The 22,201-nt window shown below is 35.9% G+C and overlaps 1 protein-coding gene across 7 annotated transcripts in view; it reads left to right on the top strand.

Moving 5' to 3' along the window:
- Positions 1-22,201, top strand: part of SOX6 (SRY-box transcription factor 6) — a 263,816-nt gene that overhangs the window by 18,553 nt on the left and 223,062 nt on the right. For 6 of the 7 annotated variants that reach the window (XM_018076030.1, XM_018076033.1, XM_018076032.2 and 3 more), the window contains one exon: positions 13,285-13,528. In XM_018076030.1, coding sequence (XP_017931519.1) covers positions 13,285-13,528 — 244 coding nt within the window. The remainder of the gene's footprint in view (positions 1-13,284; positions 13,529-22,201) is intronic. The other variant, XM_018076036.2, reaches the window with a different exon arrangement.

Genomic DNA, 22,201 nt, shown 5'->3' on the forward strand with positions numbered 1-22,201 from the left:
AGTTTCATACCACTTTGATCACCACTTGCCAGTGCAGGAGTGCAGTCAGGGTTTGTAGGAATTCACTACTCAGTGTCAACAAACATTTCTCCCAGCATTTACTAGCTGATTTAAGTAAACTGTAACTTGTGACATGGTATAGTAAATTGATAATGACAAAGCCATAGAAATAAATGCAACTCTACATGTCTGTTCACTGAAATAAATCATTGTAAGGAAAGGTTTCTTTGTCTGCTAGTGAGAAGAGACTTGTTCAGTTGTGAACGTATTATGAACCTGATTTGAGATTCATCTCTTGCTGCAAGTTACGTCTTTCACAGGGAGCTGGGAAGGGCTGGTAATCCAGTTCTATGTACTTTTGGTTTGCTTTGTTTCCTTGGGTTAATTCATTAAACTGTGTCTCAGTTTCATCTTTTGTAAAGTGAGAGTACTGAGAGAGTTGCTTAGTAAAGGTGAAGATATTTTGAGATTTCTGGAACACGAGAAGTGGTGCTGATTGCCAAATATTAGACTGCTTCATCACCTTCTATGTAAAAAACAACCAGGGCACAGTCTCAAAGTAAGAGAACCTCTTTGTGGAGGTGCCTTCTCTTGGAGACTGACCCCTCTGCTGAAAAGATGAGAGGGCTCACCCCAAACCTGCTTCCTTCTAGGGTGACCCTGTGCCTCCCTGCTAGCTCCAGTTTCTGCCCTGGTAGGGCTTTTCCCTGCCTGAATCAGCTTCTAAAACCTCAATGACCAAAAATGATTCAGCAGAAAAAACCTGAAAGTCTTTGCTTTCACCCTTTTCACGCTTTATTTTTGTCTGCTCAAATATGGGCACCTCCTGATGGGCACTCGCCCTGGTCCTGTCACCTCAGCCCTGTTCTGGGTAGTGCTAATGCCAGGGGGAGGCTGCCAGAGCGGTTGTGTGCTGGGGACGAAGCAACCTCATATAATTAGTGCAGAGTTTGCGCCTGCTGTGCTGGGGGTCTTTACATATTTGGATGACCCCTGTCTCTTTCATGACCTTGCTCCAAAGGAGCTGCTGGACTGCAGTGCTTTGCCAAGTAGCAGCATAAGAATTCATGTTCAAATTAAAACTTAAAATTGTTTTTGGTTTAGTAGTCTGTGTTTGATTCTTCCCCAAATTATACTCTGCTATTAGCGTTTATGCCAGTCAGAGAAGTAATTTTTGTGGGTTTTTTTTGAAAGTGCTTCTATGTGTAAGTGAAGAGATCTTGTTATTTTGAACCACTTCAAGAGGAATACACTTAAAAATACAGAGAGCAGTGGATACAGTCTGCTACGATTCCTAATCTACCTTACTAGTTTTTGCATTTCTCTGCAATGAGTGTTTGAAGGAATATTATCATGTCATACGATTCCTGCTAATATTGTAATGGTAGTCAGTTTTTCACAGAAAACACAGAAATTTCATACTGCAAAAGGACCCAATGTAAAATTTCAATGCCAAGAAAAGTTGCTAAGGATATATATCTTTAGATGACTAAATAGTTTTCAGTTAACCTCAGTACAGCTGTTCTGATTTGCAGTGTATGAGGATCCAACCCATTCTCAAAAGTCTGTAATGATTCTATGTCTGTGTCATAATTCCTAGATTAAACGATACATTTCTTTCCAATTCTGCTCATATTTGGTTTAGAACCACAGACAAAGCACTGTCTCGTTTATGGTTCATGGTAATGATATCTGTACCAACTAAACATGCCTGTAAAGCTGTATGCATGTAGGTATGTATGTATTATGTTCTGTATGGCAATGCTTTTGAAATCATTAACAGAGCTCTCAACAAACATCAATGAGAAAACAAAACTCTCCAAATCTGGTTTTAGAAGTAATTGGCTGCACATATGTACTGTTTACTTGTCTATTATAAATTATTACCAATAAATGTAAGTGAGAAACTGTTACAAAATATAGCCCTGAGCAAGAATTGACACTGTTTGAGAAGACAAGACTGCTTTACAAATGCAGATCATATGTTTTGTCCTTAATATATAGGAAAAAATAGGTCAGAGATGAAAACCGCAATAAGACAATGATAACCATACTGCATCCCAACTTAAAAAGAATATCTCAGTATTTTAGCAAAATCATTTGTAAGGGATCTTATTGAATTTATTTAAAATCACTGACAATATTGTAAGTTTGTATTTTAGACGTTTGGCTTTTTAACTTTCTAATTATTTGGAAACAACTTCATTTGGGCCTTTGGTTCGTGTGCTGGTTTATCTTTTGTTTTGTACTCTGATAGTTGTTCTTCATTATGTTCTATTACACGTTTAAAAACACTTAACACTGAACTTTGAGCACTCAGAAATACAGAGCAATTCAGAGCCTGGGCACTCTTCACCTTTACCCTTGTGATTGATTTTGTTATGCATGTTTCCTCCTCCTTGTTAGAGAGCAGATGCTCTATGCTATAACCTTCCATGAAAACAGGATGGTCGAGTGTCCTCAGTTATCGCAAATTATTTCTTCTAGCAATTTTATGGTACTTTGCAGAACAGAAACCAAAAGACAGGGAGAGTTTGTAGTTTCCTTTGCAGCTGATGCAGTTTCAGAGTGCTGTATGCAGGGACTGCTGCTGCTTGATCTCTCCAAGCTGAATGGTGAAGTGGTGTAGCTTTTACCTGTGGCAGTTACTTTTTAATGTTCTCTGATTCTTTTTAGTGCCTAGTCTGGATACCTTAGTGAATTTCTTGAAAAATACAAAACTTGCTTTGGGAAACTGGTTAATATTAAACATTTTTTTTTTTTAAGCTAAATACTTGATGTTGTTAAGTATGTCATACAAAAACTTTGAATAACAATGACTTAGTTATTTCAGTTTTTTTTAAAGGCAGTTAAAATTGGTAGATATTTCATCTGTGTAGCTTGTGAAAGGATAGGAGGTTCAAAGTCTCGATAAATTGAACTTTAAATTGTTTGCACTTCTTAATGGCAACTGATTACCTTAATTAATAGAGGAGATAATGTTTTGTTACAACTTGAGTTCTTAGACTGTTGCAATTATTTATCTTTTGTCTTCATATTTTCATATTGAAGGGAGTTAACACAAAAAGAAAAGGGCCCAATCCTGTTGCATAGCCAAAGAGGTAGAGGGCTTGGGGGGAGAAAGAGAGATGTTACCCCATTGTTGTACTTGGCCACATTGCCAGTCAAATAAGGGTATTTCTCAAATATTTTCTGGGTAGTTTTAGCTAGGTATGTAATCTTTTTCTGAACAGTACCCTGCTTTGGACTACCCTCTCCTTTCTCCCAGTAGTAGGCGCAGTCCACTGTGAATGAGGTGGTTCCTCAGGGACCTGTAAGCACATTTTAGGGTTCCTGTTGTACACATACGTAATGATCATATTGTGTAAACTGTAGTTCAAAACAAAGAAATATTGTGCACAATGCTCCCTTCTAAAAGCCTTAACAAAAGTCACAACTTCCCAAAGTTGCAGAAAAATGGGCATTGTGTCTAGTTTTGTTTTATCTGACCAAAATGCATCTGACATTAAAGTTGTTTTGGGGTTTTGCTACCTTCCTGTGTTCATTATTCTGTACCAGTGTGCTGTGTTGTATGATACAGTGTAGTGTACAAGAGCAAACATCAGTGGCCAAAAGCTGCTAGCAGGTTGCAGCTGGAAAGCCCAGCCTTTCCATGTTTGCACCTGAGCTCTTGGGGATGCAACGCTTGAGACAAGGCGCAGGAGGAGTTCCCAGTTATGTGAAGCTGCATCTTTTCCTTAACCTCTTCTGCGAGGCTAACAACATATTTTAGTCCTTGTGCCTATTTTATCCACAAGGGTTAGAATTACATCTGGCTCTGGTGCAATTGCTCAGGGTGGAAAAAAGCTCCTTGTCCATTACTGCCATTCTTGAATATTCCTTCAGAGAAAAGCTGATGTCAAAGATGGATTCTCGGCTTTGCACATTTTGCTCATCTCTCTTCTTTTCTAACTCATCCATCACTGGTGAAACTGTAAAGAGTACGTGAAGGTGCATTTACATCAATACATGTGTAAGAACTTTGTGTATGTGTTAGTAGTGAATGGAATATCGATACAGAAAAGGTAATCGTTAATATCACTCATCAATGCAAGTTTCTCAAGAAGGATTTAAGTTTAGCTTCATCTCTGTGAACCAGATGAAAATATTTTTCCATGTATATATCCTACCTAGGACACTCTTCTGTAGTTTATAGGGTGCCCAGAGCTACTGTAGATATAAAACACAATTTCTGGCTATTAGATCTCTGCATCACCAAAATGCAAATTTCAGTCCTGAATATGTAGGCCACTTGCTGAATAACCTCAAGAAATATATGGTGAAAATGTTATTTCTCATGTATTCAGATTACTCCCTTCAAAGGTTTTCGTCAGGTTTTTAATATCCTGAAGGTCCCAGTTCTGAGGCAGACTGCAGTTCAAACTTCATTTTCAGTTCTTAGAATGAAGTCATTTAAATAAACAAATAAAAGTGGCACGTCATGTGTAGCTTGTGCCAAAGTACGCCGTGTGCCAGTTAGAATTAATTTTTATGAATCCTTACATATATGAGTTTATAATAACAACAATACAGATACATATGCTTGTCCCTAGCAACTCTGATGACCCTTGTAGTGCTTTATATGTGCAGAAGTAAAATCCCAGCACAGTTCTGACCTGTGTTTATTTTTAGTATTCCATGAATCACCTCCTTTAGCTGTTTTTCTTTTCTACCTAATGAAAGGCAAATAAATCTTATTGCTAAATAGCACTAGGATATTTGATAGTAAGAATAAAATCCCTCATCCTGTTTTTTGTTATTTGTGTGAATAGCCAGATGGAAATGTTTACCCTTTAGAGAAATTTAGATCTGATATTTTTGTTATGTTTTGTTGGCAGTTTGCTGATCTCAAGTTATGTGTTATTACAATGGAAGGTGACAATTTGATTGTCTTCAGTTGGAGAAACAAGCAATTTTATATTCACTGAGCTGTCAGGTAACAGTACCTTACAATACTAAGAGCTCCTGGCAATGTGGTTTGGCACCTACATTTAAGTGCTTTGATGATTGCCTAACCTCTACTGAATCAGAAATATTTTGCCTGATAGAAATGTTTTTAGGCTTGTAGTGTAAGGTTTTTATTAAGAGGACAATCTGTAACTGAGTGCGGAGCCACTGTTTTATGTTACGTGGAGGTACTAATTAGGTGGCAAATGGCTACAGGTGAGCCTGGAACTGATACTTCATTTCACTATCTGCTGAGCTGCTTGGTTTGACTCAGAAATGAGAACCAAAAACATGGAAAGGCGGCAGGAGAAGGGGAAGGAGGGGAGAGAAATCTGACAATATTAATATTTCTGTTGTGAATTAGGTGGTGCAGAGAAATGGCATGTGACCTTCCACACCTGCAGAATTAAAAAATAACTGTTTGATTCATTACCTGGAATCTTAAGCAACTCCTGAAAATTACCTGTAGGTGTGAAAAAATGTAAGAATACTATCTCTTACTGTTGAAGCACGTTTCTCATAGAGTATTGAAAGGATTTAATGAACATTTCAGGAACTTATTCCCATCAGATTTAAGTGTTGTCAGGAAGATTTTTAGTTATTAGAACAACTTCTTAACTAGCTTTGTAAGGGGAAAAATAAATGTATTCTTGAATTCTGTGTAAAGTCTCAACTCAAAGTCTAAACATGCTAAAATAAATTTTTAGTATTTTTAGACACCCTTTATCAAAACCATTTATATAACCATCCAGATAAACAAGTCATTCAAATACATTAAAAATATGTGGATTAATGCTTATTTATAGCAACCATTGTTTTTAAATTTTATTGTTAATGATAGCTTTTATTTATATTGTATATTCTCTTAACTTTCTGCCTGAAAAAACAAATCCTAATAAGTTGCTGATGGATAAATTCTTGGCACGCTTGCTCTTGTTCCCATAACTATTGGTAAAGATAGCTGGAAGTCAGTACTGCCTTTTTTCTTTTTCTTTTTCCAACAGTAAGAAATTGGATATCCAGAGACACATGGCCTAGTCATAGGACTTTAAAGGCAGCCATCACTGAGAAGCTAATACCAACCAATTAAACAGAGGTGGTTACGTGATGTAACATTATCAGGAGAAACAATTCATGAGTCAAAGCATTCCAGGGCATATGAGCTCCAGTCCAAAGAACAGTCTCAAGCTGTTTAAATAAAGTGACAGCAATATTGTCAGCTAAATATAAACTATAGAAAATATTAACTACAGTGGCTGAAGATGAGCACATCCCAGGTGCTAAGTGACTATTCTTTCAGTGCCCTTTTACTGCATTTGAAGTGAGTTCACCTTAGGCGTTTTCAGTGAAAGCTTCTGCTAGTGAATAAAGAGAATGGAATACTTAACCTGCTAGAAAGATAGGTTGTATTTTTGGCATTTTATGAATCCAAACAAATACTTTGGATTTTCAATGAAAAGTCATGGGGGGGGGGGGCTGTGAGGATGTTTTGCTGCATCTATTTTGATATTTTCAACAACTAGATGAATAGACGAGAACTTGTTCCCTAGCCCTAATATTTCACTGTGGCTGCATGGCTGAGGAGGTCACTCTAACGGCAGAACATAAGGAAAATAGTTTCCAAGAAGATTGAATGAGCTATTTAGCTCTCACATTGTTTATTACAAATCAGAAGAGATACCATAAAAGTTGTTCCAAAGCTCAGGGTGAGCTTTGAGGGAGTCTGAATCTGAAGTCAGACTTTGTGATTTGGATTCATATCTATTAGCAGAAGTGTAATTTGCCTGGATTGGAAAAACAAATGCAAGAATAGCTGAGTGTGTATCTTGGAAGCCGTGGGTGTATCGCTTAGCTTGATGCTTATTTCAGCTAGAGATTTGGGTGCTCAGTTAACATTATAGCTGTCATTTCTTGAATCACAGTTGCTTCCACTCCCCCTCCCGCCCTTTCATTTCCAAGGTGGTTCCTGTGATTACCATAAGCTCTCTAATCTTGCAATGCTGTTTATGATCTATATGTAACTAATTCTTACAGAATTCCTGCAAAATGAAGCCAAGGAAGAGCTTGAGGGAGTTAAGCTGGTTGGCCTGAGGCCTTGCAGTGACTCAGAGCCAGGAGCAGAAACTGGGAGATCCTCTCCCATTGCTACCTTCTCAAGTTATTCAGGATTTTTGCACAGGGATTTATATTGGGGTGTGAGGCCCCAGGAGAATGAAATTTTTTTACTAACTGTTCATTTGTGTTACTCATTCTCCTTGAAAATAGATATGAGATTTCATAATTTTAGGAAATAGCTGTTTATTCTGAAATGGCAGACAGATTACGGCGTTAGCTTTACAATGAGTTACGTTACTGAGTTCTGCCTGCAGAACATTGTTTTACAGGGCCAGAGCTGCAAAATTTTTAGGCTACTGCCAAAGCATGTTCATTTTTCTTGAAGTCTATCTGAACACTGCTGTAACTGGTATATTTATACAGCAAAAAAATAAAGATCAGTTTTCCTGAATGTTTAATCTAAGCTAAACTGGTTTGCAGCTAGAAATAAGTAAATTATTCTAGTAGCTTCTGTGCAACTATGTCAGTGTACCCCATTCTGTGTCAGGTCTGTGCTTGTATAGGTGAACTTGCACTGCAAAATAGGTTGCATAAAGGACGATTTTGAGTTTCAGAAGGGGTTTGAGGATCCGTGAAAGACATGGCTGTGCCATAGGTATGAAAGAGGAGGGTAGTGTGGGCAGTGCAGGTGAAGAAAAGTATATGATATATCTAATGTATCCCAAAGCTGAGTGCTGATTAGTGAAGGAGGGTCCTGTAACCATGCTTAATATTATGAGAGGAATATGCACCTTTGTTGCTCTTTTAAAAGGGGGGAGGGATAAGGTGCTGTGGCTGAGTTTTACTTATGAACACCAGATTAACACAGAAGTTTAGAAGGAAATACTTAAAAGGTTATGAGTACCTCTAAAAATGGTTTCTCTTAATTTATTTAGTTCTGGAGTCACCAAAGCACTTAGACATGTGCTTAACTTTTTGAAACTGAGTAGTCCAATTTGAAATTAGCGGACTGCTTGCATACTTACAGTTAATCATGCACTTAAGTACTTTAATCTGGCACTTTGGGGAAAAGGAATGGAGACTGTTCATAAAAGCTCTGTAAGTGAATATATTTCTAATCTAATCTGATTCCAATCTACTGTTGGAGCTGTAGACCTGAGTTATGTCTCTACTGCAGTCACTAAAGCAGGATCAATTAGTCCATCTGAGCACCACACTACTGTAGTTGGAGAGCTATCAGAAGCAAGCTTGTTTAAAATTAGTTTGGATATCTGAGCATTACAAAGCAGTCATTTATGTAGCTGCAGTGTAGACATGCCTTTGGGTTTATGAATGCTTTGTGAGGGTGGAGCAGAGCAGAAGCTAGAGTCTCTGGCCAACTACGAGCCTGCTTTGTCATATATCTCGTTGTTATTGCTTAGTTTATATGTTTTTGAAACAGTGTCTGGGCTTTGTTCTTGTCTGTCGTTACACTTCGTGGCTTGATTCTGAAATGTCCAGCAGCTAAAATTCCAGGTCTAGCCTTAATTTCCACGGTAACATTTAATCATTTGAGCAGACAGCAGGGATGGGAGAATTTTTTCAGGATTTGGAAGCCTTTCATGTCAGGACTATCACCTAATTGATATGAGAGAGGATATGAAGTTTTTGAAGAATGTGAGACCATAGAAAAACCTTAAACAAAATAAAAAGGTATTATTATTTGTATTTAGAAAGGTGTAATACACAGTAGCTGTAGGGAAAAAAGGAAACCCAGTGTTTTGTGAATCTGACTGACAGCCTTCATTAGGGCACAGAGAATGTCTTCTCTGGTTTAAAATAAAAAATCGTGTCATATCTATAGAGAATGGAGCTGTTTGGGACAGTGTTTAGCTATTTGTAGGTAAAAGACCCTTAGCAGTTCAACTGTAGCATTACTACCTCAGTACTGAGGCCAACTGAAATTGGGGTCCAATCCCTCAGCTTTGTGGACATTTTGATAAATGATCCCATTCTTTTTCTGTCTTGAGTTCAAAATGAGATAGAATTTATTTTAGTTTTGGAAAATACAAATCAAGATTTGTTAAATTCTCAAACTTGAGTAGGTGGTAGGACTTCAGATAATTAGGGTCTTTTTCAACTGTTTCTCATACCCATTAGGTATTTTTTCCACCTTTAGGTATTGCTGTGTTCAGATAATCAGTCAATTTAACCAAAGCAACAATTTCACAATGTAGTTTTCTTTCTGATTGTGTGCTGTGTAATCAATATACTGATATAATGTGAGTGTAATTTCCTCTCTTATTTTATCTCCACTGCACAGTATTATAAATAAACAGCTAAAAAAGAAAAAAGAAAGAAAAGCACCAAACAAATCTGTTGCATCTTCTTTTAAGATTGTACCACTGTAGACACTTGTTCTAGTAAAGTAGAATTGGACCCACTTGATTGCATTTAAATTTTTCATGCTTCAGCAGTTTGTCTGGGAGCACAGTAAAGAAAACCCCCCGAGCGAGGATAGTTTAGAATAATAGAACTTGATTTTGTGTATTATAGCGGCACCATTTGCGCTGCTGTAGTTAGGGTTGTGTCAGCACTTCCATTATAAACCCCTGTTTGCAGGGGTTATAACTAGGGAGATATTTTTTATCAGAAACTTTTTTTTAAATCATGCAAGTGAGTTTAATTGATAATAGGAGAAATAAAATAAAATAAATTATAATGGAAATTAGTAAGTTTCTAATACCTTTTACAAACCTTATTTATTATGAATATTGATTTTTTTTTTTTCCCTCTCAGCAGGGATTTTTAACAAATGCGTTTTGAATGTTTTAAACATAAAATTGGGAAGTTGTTATGGCTTAAAATTTGACTGCTATTCATGCTCATATTTTAACATTAAAATATTTTAACACAACACGCTGTTCTATGGTTTAATTTTATCATAAACATAAACTACTCAAATGAGCCAGATTCTTCTCCCTTTGAATTGGATGAGACCTTGGAGTTATTGTCTAGACTCTGCCTTTTGACCTGATGGAGTTATGTGTACAGAATTCTCCCATTTAGGTAAAAATACACAGGGAACGAGTAAAACCTACATGAAGGAGTTGACTGGATAACATCCAGCTGCAAGAGTTTAAATTTACTCTGCTTTACTGATTGCTAACCTAGGCATAATCAATGTTTGGTGCATAACCAGGCACCCTCAGAAGACATGTAAGAATGAGGTACGTTCATTCAGTTAATGATTGTGCTGGGAAGGAAAGTGGAGGGCTTAATCTAGCAGGGCCCTACACCTCTGTCCCTTTTAACCCAATGTTTTAAATTTAGCAACCAAAAAACTGAAACCATTAAACCTAGTTGTTTTAACAAAGCTCTAGGAGAAAATAGGAGGGAAACACACCCCTAAAAATTATGTCATGAGGAGAGTGAGTGCCTAGGAGGCCTGCCTGAGCCTGTCTTCCTTTTCGGGCTCCAGCACTATAGGTAACTGAGTGAAGTACAGCATGAAACGTGTCTGACCATAATGCAGCAGTGGGGAGAAAGTGTAGGTGGAGCTAGGAAGCATTTGAACCCCACCCTTGGTCTGTTTTACTCTAGTACAGAAAAATATTGCTGGGCATGGCTTGAGATTATTAGTGAATGGGAGTTTGTTGATATAATTTTATTTTTAACATTAACAAAGTCCCTTTTCTGTATGTAATCAGAACTTGAATAGAGATTTTTATTGAATTGTGTTTAAAACATCTTAGATAAAAGCAAAGTATATTAGTGTACATTGCAAAGAAAAAATGCTTCCCCTACAGTGCATTACCAGTAGATAGCTTTACTGAATGGTCACTTGAGGAAACACCAAAAGCCTGTTTATGAAATAGAGGTGAAGCCTTTCTAGACTAATTATATTCAGCATGTAATTTCTAAACTTCAGTCTGAATTTTGATTTTCAATTAACATTCCCAATTTGAAGATAATTTTCTATTTAATGTAATTGCAGGAAATAATTTATTGGCTGATTAAGACTGAGGGCCCAGCCTTCCTTAAGAAAACAGTCCCTAACAAACCAGCCTTTAAAGCCAACTCGTAGCTTTGGACAGATTCAGCCTATTTTTGCAGCTGCAGAGTTGTGTTTAATTAGGATTGTGCACTATTATTCATTGGTGCAGTTTGTAGTTGAAATTATTCTTAAGAGACATTTTCATTTCTAGTTTTCTGTCATAATTAATTTATGGCGAAGAAACAGCCATAGCTATTGCTTTATACAGAAGCTTGTTCAGTATGAAACAGGAATAAGATCTGTTGAGAAGGTGAAAGAAAGGAAAATCCTTTATTGTGACTTTCAGTTTTCATGTCGGGTTTTCAAATTACATAAAGCATGACGTATATTTTCATGTGAGTGATTACATTAACGTGGCTATTTTAATGAAAAAAGGGAAAGCAAACCTTTTATTTTATCTTAGATCATAGCAATTATGAAGCAGAATCTTTTGAAGTACATACAGCAATGCTGGTTGCTGAACTCTTGGCATGTTCTCTGTAGCATCAACACAAATTCTTTAGTGTAGTAAGAATGTAATACGCGGTTTGAATTCCTCAGTTCTGCTTATTGGCAACATTAATATTAGACTCCCACTTACACTTAGGCTTCCCTACAGAAAACACAAACCTTTTTTTCCCCACCAGTGTCGAGTTTAGGAGGCAGGATTATCTCTATTTGTGGAATAGTTATTCTAAATAGGTATCAGTGTTTTAATATGTTTCAAAGCACTTCAAAGCTTGTAATACTTTCATATTGAACTGTACATAATTAGATTAGTTGATCCTATATTAATTTTTTTTTCACTGTAGGATACTAAATCTGAACTCCCTCATTAATTGTGAGAAATTTAGCATTAGCTGTTAAATCCTATGTGAAACACAGGCTGCTACATAAAAACTACTGTTTAAATTGGAATTAACTTAATTATTTTTCTTTGCACTTGATATTTCCTTCACTGTAATATTCATGAAAGCATGTGACAGATTTGTAAATTTAACTGTTAGTCTCAGATTTCCAGACCCTTTAATCAGTATTTATTTGTCTGTAGAAACAGTACTAGCAAGTTAATGATTTGCTAATTTGAAAAATGCTCATGTGGTTTCCTATGTTAACTGATTTGTGCATTTTTAAAGAAATGGTATGAAATCAATTATTGTTAAAAAGCAATTAAGATGAAGATCTTATTCCTCAGTTTCTCAGCAATTTCAGTGTCAAGGATATTCTAAAGTTACTAAACCCTGGGAAAATAGCTAATATATTTTGGCTCTCTTTTTTTCAGGTTTATTAATGATTGTTTTAACAGTTGCAGTTGATCGTACCAGAAATTTTGAATACAGTGTTTTCAGATTTTGAGTTGAAGTCAGTAATATTTTCATCTAAGTGCAGAAACTGTGGCAAAAGCTGTGCTTGCATGTGAGATGGTAGTAAGAGGCCATTATTTGGAAAAGACATTTAACATAAATCTATGCATTTATTCATTACACTTTTAAGTAATTTGAAGTATTTTGTTGAGCTATATCCTGTACTCAATGCCTAATATGAAGCGAAATGTAATTATTTTAGATTTTTAGTCTGAATTGTAAAAGATTATTCAGATATTATCCATCCATCCATCCATCCAACAAAGTTTAGAACACTTTTTACATGAGTTCCTGAAAACATTTTCTGAAATGTAAAACCAGGTAAAATTGAAACAGTTTAAAAGCAGTACAGCTTTAAACAAACAGCAAAAGGACTTATTTAGCAGAATTTGAAATGGATTTAAAAATTCTTATCTGTGTAGAAAACATCTTCTTGCAAGGAATGAGATTGGGTAAGCATGATGGGCTCTCTCTTTTAAACATTTGCTTATAACCTTCAGATTGCTCATGGGAGTAAGAGTTTAAATAATTGAACTCTTATGCAAAATCAACATGAAAATAGCAATAAAATCACTATTTTCTTATGGCTGGAGAAAATTATATTGTTTGACAAGCCTAAACGAACAGAATGATGTCATACAACTTAACCCTGACCTTGTCTTGCCATCAGTGAATACTTTTTCTCAGTGTTTTGGATCCAGGTCCCCCAAACCTGTACTTTTTAGAGTATTTCTGTTACCTGCGTGTGACTAATTTTTGACTTTTGTAGGCAGATGTGATGCGTTTAGAGGACTGTTTTGAGCTTGATTTTTTTTTCACTTAGCACCAATTTTTTTGTTTTTGTCTGCTTTTCTTGTCTCGTAGAAGAATGTCTTCCAAGCAGGCCACCTCTCCATTTGCATGTGCAGCTGATGGAGAGGAAACAATGACCCAGGATTTAGCATCGCGAGACAAGGAAGAGGGCAACAGTGATCAGCATGCGGCCTCTCATCTGCCTCTACACAATGTAATGCACAACAAACCTCACTCTGAGGAGCTACCAACTCTGGTCACGACCATCCAACAAGATCCTGAGTGGGATGGAGTAATCTCAGCCCAACACAGAATGGTGAGTTTCACACTTCTCGCCGTGGCTTTCCAAATTACTATCGTAAAAGACCGTTCGCTCCCATTTTAAAAGGCATGTTCACGGGTAAAGCTTTTTAAATGTTATAGTGGCAGTGTCAGTAGTAGATCAACATCATATGGTGTAATTGTAAATTACAATTGTATAATCTACTTAAGTATACACGTCTTTATGAATGAGGTCATTTGATGAGTTCACCTTCTGAAAGGAAATGCATCTATTTATCATGTTTTCATTCATACCTTGATTTATGTCATAACCTTTCTAGCTCATATATTCAAGCATTAATTTCTGACAGCAGGACGTAGCTCACAACTGTTTGTCATCTGCAAAGTGTTGTGCTGAAGGAAGAAACTTTAATGTATTTTTTTACTTGTCTCTCAGAAATAGAACCCACAAAATCTAGAATATTCTAGCTTTACACCACAACAAAGCATGGCATTTTAGGTGACAGAAATGTCTTGCTGTATTTATAGGAAATTGCAACTTTTCATGGAGGGGAAAGGTGTTTATGAGCAATTCTGTCATGCTCTTCTGCTCTAGCTCACCAGTTTGTATACAGGTGACATTAGGAATGATCAGAATTGTTATCTGTATTCTCTTCAGTAGCCTAGATAAAATTGTTTTTTGGTTGTAACTTGCTTCTGCATCCCCAAAACTCTGCAGTAAATGGGCAGGCTGAATGAAGGCTGAAAGGGCATAGCATCTCAGCCAATTTATTTTCCTTGCATGTGTTCCTCAGAAACAGAATTAAGGTACGTGGAGCAGCCAGGTGTTCTGTAAATTTAGAACATCATAATTCCAGACTCTCCCTAAAGTGACTTTCACAGACTTTAAATTCAAATGGTTAGCTTAAAAAAATAATCTGCCTTTTCATAAAATTTCTTCTGTGTTTTTATAAAATATCTATGAGCAGATTCTATTCAGCAAACACTTTTTTTTTTTTTAAGTACAAATCAGCATCTTTCAATAAGGTTAAACATAATTGTAGATTTTTTTTAACAACATTAACAATAATCAACTTATTTCAAATTTGACTAGATTTAATAATTCTAATGCATTAATCAGTATAGATACCATAGATCTTTGTGCATATTATGATACCTGGAGTTAGTTAAATAATAACACTACAATAAGAACTATTTTGCTAATATAGTGTTGAATTTTTTTTTCCTAAAATTGGATTGATTCAAAAGATCAAACCAAAGCAGAAAATTGCTACCTAATCCATACTGTACAATTTAATGCAGTGCAGAATTTTCTGTCAGGCCTAAAATATTCCTGAGTATTTGGATGATTGTCACAAAGAAGGCAAAATTTCAACTGCGGAAATAGCTTTAAAGAAAAATGATGATAGATTAGTAATTTGGCAAGGTAGGTTGTAAATTGTATATATGTCTTCTGTTCAGAATTCTGAGATTTAACCTCATTTTGGACAGAGTCACTCTTTTTCCCAAGTTATGCAATAAGCATATTAGAATAATTTTAACATTTGTGTTATCAGGAGAACAAGCTGGATGCAGAAAGGATGGGTCCAGTTTGTTTATAGAAAAAGTAAATCTGTGAATTCATTGGCTACTTCTCTATTCATTCAGAGAGGCAGGTGCACTCTTAGAATTTTAGTATTAGGACACCAACAGCATTGACAAAATTACTCTGTGTCCTAGAGAGAGAAACTCCTGGCCTCCAGGAGACACTCAATGCATTTTTTTTTTTTTGGTTCAGTCTGCTCCTTGGACCTGGAGTAAACCAAAATGGTAGACTCTTTTGTAGAATGATCAGTTGTACTTGTGTGTATTGCTCTGAAGGGGGTTTGCACTCACAGTGACAGAGTGCAGTCTCTGTTTTCTTTCCTAATGCTGAACTATCATGTCAACACTCGCTGTTCCTCTGGCCAGGCACGAATCAGTACTCAGCTTATCGTGTTTCAGAACAGGTGCATAAACTTTGCTTGAGGGACTTAGCACTCTGGTTTTCCTTTCTCCTTTTTCCAGTAAATATGCCATCATATATGTAGATGAATGTCCCGAAAATCATTAGGAGTTTCCAGAAGTCCCTTGGCTTAAATCTGGTGGTGGATATATGTCAACCTTATTTAGGTAACTTTCAACTAAACCAAATAGATTCTTTCTTTTGCCCAGCTCAAAGCTGGATATAATTTGCAAGGCTTGGCTACCAGCGCAGACTGAAGTTCTAGGGCATGTTGTTTCGTTGCACTTAAAAGAGATCTAAAATGTACAGAGCAAGGCCCCAGTGTATTTACAGCTAGGTGAGTTAGGTGACTACTTAGATCAGCACAGTGAAGTGGTGAAAAAGTGTTTTTCTCCTTAAGGTACTATCATTTAGGGTACCTTGTTTGATATTTTTTTTTGGGGGGGGGGGGGGTGTGAATGATTTTTTTTTCTCCCTTAAATATATCCTTCATGAGCAAACCTTTAAGCCTCAATCAATTGCAGAAAGCTCTTCTGAAGTATGTCAGTCTCCAAGCAGGCATGATATTGCTAAGAAAGAATTCAGAGGTGCCTGCAATTATCCTGATGAAAACATTTTTATACTCCTTAAAGGGAGGAAAGAAGTTTCTTTCCAGAAAGACAAATTCCAGAAGGTGGATTGGGCAATTCTGAGATTAGGGGCTGTGGTAGTGACAACTTTCCTACTTAATAAAACCAAATTCCCAGAAGGTAAGCACTTTCTGACTCTTTCCCAGACGGATCCTTTAAAAGCAGATTTGAAGAAGCACCTGTTAGTACGATTTACACTGAAAGTAAAGACAGTAGTGCTTTCATTAAAATGCATCAATAATGTGTGTTGTCTGGTTAAAAGATAGTAAATTCAAAGAATGCTGTGTTGACATATGGGGAGGAAAAAATTTCTCTTTTATCTGGTATCTAATTAAGGGCAAAATCCTGCATCGTTGTGCCCCTAAAGCTACTAAGGAGTTCAGTGGAATTTGAGAGAGCACACAGTATGCATCATAACTTGTTATGAGGGCCATACAGATCTTAAGTTTAAAAAAGATACAGTAGAAGGGCAATTTGACTGGAAAAAAATTACAATTTTGCCCAACATTTATGGCATGCAACACTTCAAGTAATGTAAGATACCTTTAAACTACATCGTGCATTATCATAAAAAAAACACACTGGCTAGAAATGTTTTCAAACTTTCACTCCCTTTTGATAGCAGGCATTGCTTTCCACTGAGTCCTTTGTGTATTCTGAATGTCTGGAAGCCAAAATATTTTGTTTTAACTCCCACTCTATAGTATTTCCCAGCTGTGTACTTATATGGTGTAATAAAAGGATTTAACAAATGGGAAATAGCAGCTGCATTTGGAAATTCCCTTTGTGCTCCCTCTTCATTTGACAGATTCAGCAATGTGTAACAACTGTAACGTCAGACCTGTAATGACTTATACTGCAAGTATCATATCACCAGCCAATTTGATGTTCCAGTGGGGAGAAGATGAAACAACCCAAAGATTTCTGTAAATTCGTATTGCTGAGCTGAAAAGATTACACGTGTGTTTCTGACTGTAACTTAATATAAAAATATCTGGATGTATGGGGTATTTTTGCTGATTGTAGCCCTACTAGAAAATAAAATCTCTTTTAGGCTAAAACCATATCTATTTGCTGCAGTAAACTGTAGGGAAGAGGTCAAAGTTGTACAAAGATAACAGTGAAAGTGTCATGCTTTCACCCATGGATAGCGAGTATCAGGCAAGAGATACAGTCAAATTTTTAGATTGCATCCAAAACTTGTCTCTCTTAGGGCAAAAGACTGAGAGAATGAGTGGGGAAACCCAAAAATACTTAAATTTGCTATATTTAATAGTAACTGAATTGTTGTATCCCAATAATATGTTAGTTAGACAGTGTGTACATACACTGAATGAGGGCATCCACATCTTTTTGCTCTACCGTTATTTAGAAGTGAGAGACTGTTACAGGGAACAACTGCAGCAATTCAAGTCTAAAGGATGGGTGTTATTTCCCTGTGACTGATGGAAACCCGGCACATATACATATACAAATACAATTAACTACCTCCAAACCTGTGCTATGTTTCCCTATATGTTTTCTAACATCATTCAGAGATCCCTTGGATTTAGAAATTAATTGTATCTCATTGGATTTTATCTCAAATGGCAGCATCAAAATATATTTCATAATTATATCAAGTCTCTGTCTTATGTTGACTTCTTGCCAAAAGAGCAAAAGACTTGCCACCTTTCCACTGTGGCTGCATGTACGTCTCAGCAGTACTGTGAGCAGATTTATAGATGCAGCAGAAAAATCGAAGATCTCTTAATACCACATGTATTTGTTCCTTTCAGAATTTAAATAATTTTAAATCACCAAGTATCAAATTTAACTTCATATCGCTTCAGCAAAGTTCCTGGCATCAGAAACACAGAAATAGGTGGTATCCTGAAGGTCTTAATGTTTCGGTGCTTGCTGTCTCTACCTGAAGCAGACACAATCCTGTTGCTCCCCCCTGCTCCTTGTTATTAACTTCTCATGTTGAAGATTCTTCCCTTTAAGGAAAATAAACTCAGGTGTTTAGGGAAGATCATTGGAAAATGTTTACACATGCTAAACACTGTGAATTTGTTGTTATATAAATTCATGGCTTCAAATTCTCAAAAGTTATAGATACAATTACATGTTTTGAAATTTTATTTTTACTTCCTTTACGGGCTGAATATGAACATATAAAATGCATCAAATATAAATGCCCTAAACTCTGGCAATTTTGTATCTGCTAAATTGCTCATGCAGCTGTTATTTACATGTACAAATCTGAGTTTTGTGATCATCGAAAGCAATTCTACTGTGCTTGTGATATTATTTCTGCATGCCAGGTAGTGCATCAGAATTTTTTATCTAACTAAAGAGATAAATACCTTCATATATAATTGCATAGATATAAAGTTTTGACTGAAATTAAAGAGTGTGAAAAAGCAGATGATATGATATTTTTCCATAAAATAAACTTCAGTGAGAAATATATTGCAGAAAAGATACAATTTTTTTTTTTGAGCATGTTGTTTTGATTCAGAAAGCATTCAGGTATGTGCTTAACTTGACTTTATTAGGACTACTGGCAACTTTAATGTTAAGCACATGTCTAAAGGTTTGAAATATCAAGGACAGTTTTACTAGCTTTAGCATAAAAAGATGTTTACATTTCACATTAAAAATAATAAAACAATTCCCTAAAATTGTGCAGAATAATGTGCTTAATGGAAGTGGTGAAATACAAAATGGAATTTATTTGATGAAGAATCAAATAATTGTTCCTGTTGGCATACTTCTTATATTTGTTTCATTTTCATTTTGACATTGTATAATATTTTTTTCCAAATGCACGGTCTATTTTAAACCTTTCCCTACATTCTAGGGTGAACTGTGTTTTAAATAGAACTAATCATCACCTGAGTTCTTCACAAAAGATTTGCTGCTTTTGTCCATCTAAACTTTTAGTAATTTCTCCTCTTTTAACATTTCCTATTTTTTATGAAGTAATTTCTGAAAACTTTTTAATTCACTTCTGTATATTGACATGAATTTTTTCAAAAGTATAAGCATTAACACATTCTAAATTGTTAATTTTTTTTTTCCTTGGGCAAGAAGGAATCAGGTATGCATGCTGATTAACACACTCCAGTCATTAACATGTGATTATGTGGGCTGCATATTGAGCACCTGCCAAAAGATAAAATCCAGCACTTTACTACATCTGTGCAAGGACTTTTTGCATTTCTTTTGTACTTTGACAGCTCAAGAAAAAACAGACTTTGATATCTTTGTTCAGCATAATAAAACTGTGTACATAAAATATCTTCATGGAGGAAGGAAAGATACTACATATATTTATTTTAGTCTTTGAGGCCATGAAAAATCCAGGGACTGAGACTTACACAGCACCAAGTGTAATATGAATCTTCTAATGCACTGTATCACTGACATTCATACACAGTTTACAACATTCCTGCATGTTTATAAGGATTATCTGTTCTGGGATGCAGCCAATGTTATTGTAATTCACAGCAATTTTATGTGATACCTTTATGTCCCATAAATGTCTTGTTTTTATTTCAATCTTCCAAATGTTTCATCAGTGTTTACCTTAAAGAAATACAAGTACTCTATGCAGCAGGCTGGTTTCCTGCATGCATTCCTCTGCAAATGCTAAAAGGGAAACATAAAACATGTAATACACACCATGTAACTATATACAGAGAAGGATTTTCATGCTCATTCAATATTGCTAAAATATAAAGACAAATTTCATTTCTATATTTACAATAGATCTAGTTATAAGCTGGACAATTAAGATGACCTAATAGAGGGAAGTTGGATATATACAAAGTGGTCTGGAATATCCAAGCCACACAATCCTTGTTTTATTTGGCAGCTTCCGACAAGCATGCATCACAAAATATGTGTCTTTATTTACCCAAAAGGTAAACAGTGCTAATCAGCTGAGACTGATCACAATGCTTCTTCAGTTTCAGTTTAGATGAAAATGTAAGTCTAAATACTCATTTTGTAAATGGCTCTCCATTACTTTTTCCTTAATAAGAGCATTTAACCAAAGTGCAGGGCATAAAGTCTCAATATTGTGATTTATTACCAAACCTAAACACTGGGAGTTAGGACATATGGTATTTGGATAATTAAGGAAATCCTTAGCATCTAACTCTTACAAAAACACACGAGTTTATGCATATCATTTGTGGGTGAGTTGATTGCCATATAGAAATGATTTGTCATTGTATTTAGGAATTTGGAGGTGATTTTTCTATTGTGGAACGGAGCTAAATGCCTGTCAAAGCTTTCCAAAGTGTCGCTTATTTGTAAAGTAGGGTTTAAATCACATAGCTGAAAAATTGTAACCTGAAATCTCTGTGCCCCATGCTGGTTTACCTGGATTGATCTGGTTTGCTCCAACCACTGAGTATGAAGGGATTGTTGCAATTAAGTGGTCATACTTTACATGAAGCAAAAAGTCCCGCCCTTTTCCTTCCAAACAGATATTTAGTTTTGCAGTGACCTATTCATAAGACCATACTTGTATCACATATGCCTGATTATTATGACATCTTGTTTTTAAACCTTTTATGTAAACTAATTTTCCTTTTTTTTTAAAAATTTTTTTTTTAATTCTCAATTTATTATATTATTTCTTGGCTTAGAGCTAGTGCTTACTGTTGTATTGTTTCTTGAGGTTTTTTGATGTATCTAAAAGATGAAATACAAACCTTTTAAAGATTGTATTCAGCCTGTACTTTGGCAGTGAAATCAGTATAAGTTTTATCAGAGTAAATGCTGAGTTAAAGACTTGAGGCTTTATTCCATTACTTGCCATTTGCCCTCCCACTAGCATAATTTGCTGAGACTTAGCAAATGATATTCTCTCAATAGCTCATAGCAGTCATTCTCAAGCCTTGGATTTAAATAAATCTTTCTTAATAAAACTTTTGTGTTTTTTTTCTTAATCGGATGAGAATTGGAAATGATCACTTAGATTTGTAATTTCTTTTAATTCTGTTTAATTAAATTCCTCAAAATGGGAAACCATATTTAATGTAGTGATTGGAAATGATTTTGTAAACATTTGCTTTCATTATATGTTAACTCCAGACTAGTTCCAAGTGCCAGCATGCCTCTAGTACTTGGAATCAAAACCACTCTGGATATCCAACTTTCCTGGGGTGTTTACATGTGTCCCATTCAATGCAGAGACAGATAAATATCCCTTTATAACAGAAAAGCCTCATCCACATGGAAATAAGCAATTCAGCTAACACATTTTATGTTAGTAATATTTGCTTTCTACTTCTTGGCCATTCATCCTGTGATTTCAGTTGAACTCCTACAGAAACAGTTTTCTCTCTGGCTATTAAGTGGGATTGCAGTCATCAACTTTCAATCAAAGTTGATCACAGTTATTCTTAAATTGCTAACTAACACTGTGACCCCGATTTTGTACAGCCCGCAGTTTCATTTTCTGAGGTTTCCTCTTTTTCTCACCTTCAGAGAGCTTCTCTCTTTGAAACAGGATCTCTCCTCCCTACATGAAACATAAATGCTGCCATTTAAATCTGCAGCCTTGTGCACTCCCCCCGTTTAAGACTCCTGACCAGAGAATCCAGCTCACCAGAATGTCGGTCTGTCCTTAACCCTTATGAGGATACCAAAGAGAGATTTGTCCCACACCAGATCTCCATGCATGGTTCTGGTGTCCCCAAACTGAGATGCTGCTTCTCAGCCTCCAAATACAGACTCCCATATTTTGTACTTGGGCCGTGTGGAGGAAGGAGCAAGAATATCAAATCTTGCTTTTAACCTGTAATCTTTTGCCAACAGAACTGTAATTTTGTGCCTGCTTACTCTATTTTGGAAGTGAAAAGACTTCATAAAAGGTGACACAAGTTGGCTTATGATTCAGCTTGCAGGTATTGCTATAAATACTAGCTTCCCAATATGAAAAATACTGGGTAAACTATCAATACCTTTATTTACATCCAATGCTATCCCTCATTTATTCTGTTAAAACCAAGAGAATCAGTGATGGGAAATGCACTGCTTAAACTTAGAATCTAAATATGTAAGAAAATATCTTTTTACACTAACAAGAAAATTA

The sequence above is a fragment of the Manacus vitellinus genome, unplaced genomic scaffold (genome assembly GCF_001715985.3).
Source record: "Manacus vitellinus isolate BGI_N305 unplaced genomic scaffold, ASM171598v3 scaffold_30_pilon, whole genome shotgun sequence".
NCBI lineage: Eukaryota > Metazoa > Chordata > Aves > Passeriformes > Pipridae > Manacus > Manacus vitellinus.